At 36.7% G+C, this 2,995-nt stretch overlaps 1 protein-coding gene across 3 annotated transcripts in view; it reads left to right on the top strand.

The window, feature by feature from the left end:
- Positions 1 to 2,620, top strand: part of LOC119581958 (ceramide synthase 6-like) — a 15,518-nt gene extending 12,898 nt beyond the window's left edge. For 2 of the 3 annotated variants that reach the window (XM_037930140.1, XM_037930141.1), the window contains exon 2: positions 671 to 2,620. In XM_037930140.1, coding sequence (XP_037786068.1) covers positions 672 to 1,766 — 1,095 coding nt within the window. In that variant the 5' untranslated portion in view covers position 671 and the 3' untranslated portion in view covers positions 1,767 to 2,620. Of the gene's footprint in view, positions 1 to 96; positions 242 to 670 lie in introns of those variants that run through there. The other variant, XM_037930139.1, reaches the window with a different exon arrangement.
- The last annotated feature ends 375 nt before the right edge of the window (positions 2,621 to 2,995 follow it).

Below are 2,995 nucleotides of genomic sequence, written 5' to 3'. Positions count from 1 at the left end.
TAGTTGGAAAAATTGTATGACAATGCAGATAAGATTAAGGTTCAGGAATATTTTCTTTCACTTGTTAAATTACTTCAGTAATGCCTCTAATCTAATCATTGGCATTAACCACATAACACCTAAAAATGGTGTTACAATATCAGCCACTGTGGTAAAAGTGACAGTTAGGTAAGCTGGTCCTAGGACTCCTGAATTTTTGGTTGAGGCTTTGCATGACAGGATCCTTGGAGTGTGTCAGTCAGTAAGTACAAATTTGTCAAGACTGGGTTATTTTTGTGGCTTGGATTAATTTTGTTCCTAATTACTTTTGTAGTTGAAAAAACTTGTTTCCAAGATTCCCAGTCTGGTAATTGCACTAATGTGGTTTAGAATCCATATTGTCAGTGAAAGTAGATTGTAGATCAGACATATCCTGCTTGGTGGATCTGTAGTCCAGCACTAACATGAGCACCAATACATAAAATTTTTCATTTTAAATTATTATTGTAATGGTATTTGGAGTTAAACTCTATGGGAAAAAAGACTTGTAGTGTAAAACACCTTCATTCTGCTCTGCTCTTCATTATTACAAGATTCTTCCTCTTCTCGGTGTTGATCATCCCATCTTTTGCCTGAAAATGATGAAGAATTCGTGATGACATGGATTGGTGATGGCGTTTCTTGTCCTCAGGATGGCTGCGTGGATGTGGCACAAGTTTTCGAGCTGGTTCTGGAACCCTGATGTGTGGCTGCCCCCGAACTACAACTGGGAAGACCTCGTGCCCAACGAGAAGATTCGCTATGCTAACTGGAGTGATCTGTGGACGTATCCAATTTTCATGGCATTTTTAGCAATTGGCCTCCGTTTTTTGGTGCTCAATAAGCTTGTCTATCGACACATAGCTCAGGCAGTAGGCCTGAGAGATGTAAAGCCTCGTCCTGTGGTGCCTAATGAGACTCTAGAACAATTATTCCTTCGATGCAAAAAGCAACCACCAGAAAATGAAATTTTCCAATGTGCAAGACAATTGCAGTGGACAGAACGCAAAGTAGAAAGATGGTTACGGCAGAGGCAGGCCATGACTCGTCTCAATAAGTTCACCAAGTTTATGGAGTGTGCCTGGCAATGTACATATTATACCTTCATCTTTTTCTATGGCTTATATGTGATGTCAGATAAGTCTTGGCTTTGGGATATCCGCAATTGTTGGTATGAATACCCCAACCACAGTGTTGATACTGATGTCTGGTGGTACTACATGATATCCCTCTCCTTCTATTGGTCCATGACCTTCACTCATTTCTTTGAAGCCAAGCGCAAAGATTTTTGGCAGATGTTTATCCACCACATGGTCACCATTGCACTCATCACTTTCTCTTGGACCTGCAACCTAACACGGATTGGAACATTAGTCCTCATTGTCCATGACTGTGCTGATATCCCCCTCCAGTTGGCAAAAATGAGCATCTATTCAGGGCACAAAGCTTTCTGTGATGCAGTCTTTGCCATCTTTGCTGTTTTGTGGATCATTACACGTGTTGGAATATACCCACTCTGGATTGTATACAGCACTGCCATTGAAGCACCAACAATTTTGCCCATGTTCCCTGCCTATTACATATTTAACTCTCTACTCATTGCTCTTTTGTTGTTGCATGTTTATTGGACATATTTGATTTTGCGCATCATAGCAACAACAATTACCAAGGGCAATGTTGAAGACAACCGGTCATCCTCAGATCCTTCAGAAGTGTCTGAAGACAATGAAGAAAAGAAGCAGAATTAACTGTTGAGATAAGAAAGGACAACCAAAGTGGGCCATAATCAAACTTGTCAGATTATGTAAGATTACATTTGATTTGAATCTCATCCTTTGAATGAGGCATAATTGTCATATATGCAAATAACAAGTTGAAAATTTATAATGAAGTTTATATTGAAATACTGGTCACTTGTATATTTTATGGATATGTTTTTACATCTGTGTAGGATTCTCAGTAGAATGACATTGATATCTATCAAATTAATTTTATTGATAGTCACATGGCAAATTTCACATTATGCTATATACACGTCTGGAGACATCATATAATACAATTTATAAAAGTGTGGCTGGTATAGTCTCACTATTTCCACTTTGGGTTGAATAATATGGGTATGTAGACAAGTAGGAAAAAAATAGAAAGTAGATACCTAATTTATTTATGAATACATATAGATATTTTTTGAAAAAGAAGGATGGTGAATTATGAAGGCACTTCATAAGAAAATTGATTATATGTAAATGTGTATATCTGAGGAATCTCATTCACCAAGCAAAGGAAAGTTCAATTTGTAATTTCATTTGTAAAAGTGCCTTTCATAAATCACACATTGAAAAAATTATAGGTATAATTCCCGGTTTCATAAATTGGGCTAAAGAAGATTCTGAAGTAACAGATTACAAATGTATAACATGAGGTTGCTGAAGGCTTCCTTTAAAATATTTGTCACAAATTGTATGATATAAAGTTGATCAATTTGTTATTCTTTCAGTGCATTGAATGCATTAGCAAAGACAAGAATGTTCATTAAATAAGAACTGGTTGATAAAAGCAATTATATTTTACCACTGTGATGCAGCTGTTGGTTACAGTCATCTGCTATTTTTTATCTTCCCACAAGTTTGTTGATAGATGCAATCAGAAGTCCTTTTTAAAAGACATTTCACACATAAACAACATAACTTTTGAAGAAAAAGACACTTTTGACAAGTTGCAGATTTATTTCTACAACAACAAACAGAGAAGCTTAGGTAGTGTGATAGTTGGAAGGATTAATTTGTCTGAGAAACCAGAAACTCCTGATGATTGCTAAGCAGTTTTTTAGGGAGTGAACTTGGGACCAGTGAACTTAGTGCAATTGTTTTAATCACTAAAATAAACCCAGGTGAGCTAGAGGGTAAAGTTGTTGATCTAGAAGAACATTGCCCAAGTGAACCTCAAGCTACTAGCTTATTTTTATAAAGGAAGGATG

Source organism: Penaeus monodon, chromosome 15 (genome assembly GCF_015228065.2).
Source record: "Penaeus monodon isolate SGIC_2016 chromosome 15, NSTDA_Pmon_1, whole genome shotgun sequence".
Classification (NCBI taxonomy): Eukaryota; Metazoa; Arthropoda; class Malacostraca; order Decapoda; family Penaeidae; genus Penaeus; species Penaeus monodon.
The sequence above is the reverse complement of the archived record's forward strand: the minus strand, read 5'-3'. Positions and strand labels throughout refer to the sequence as shown.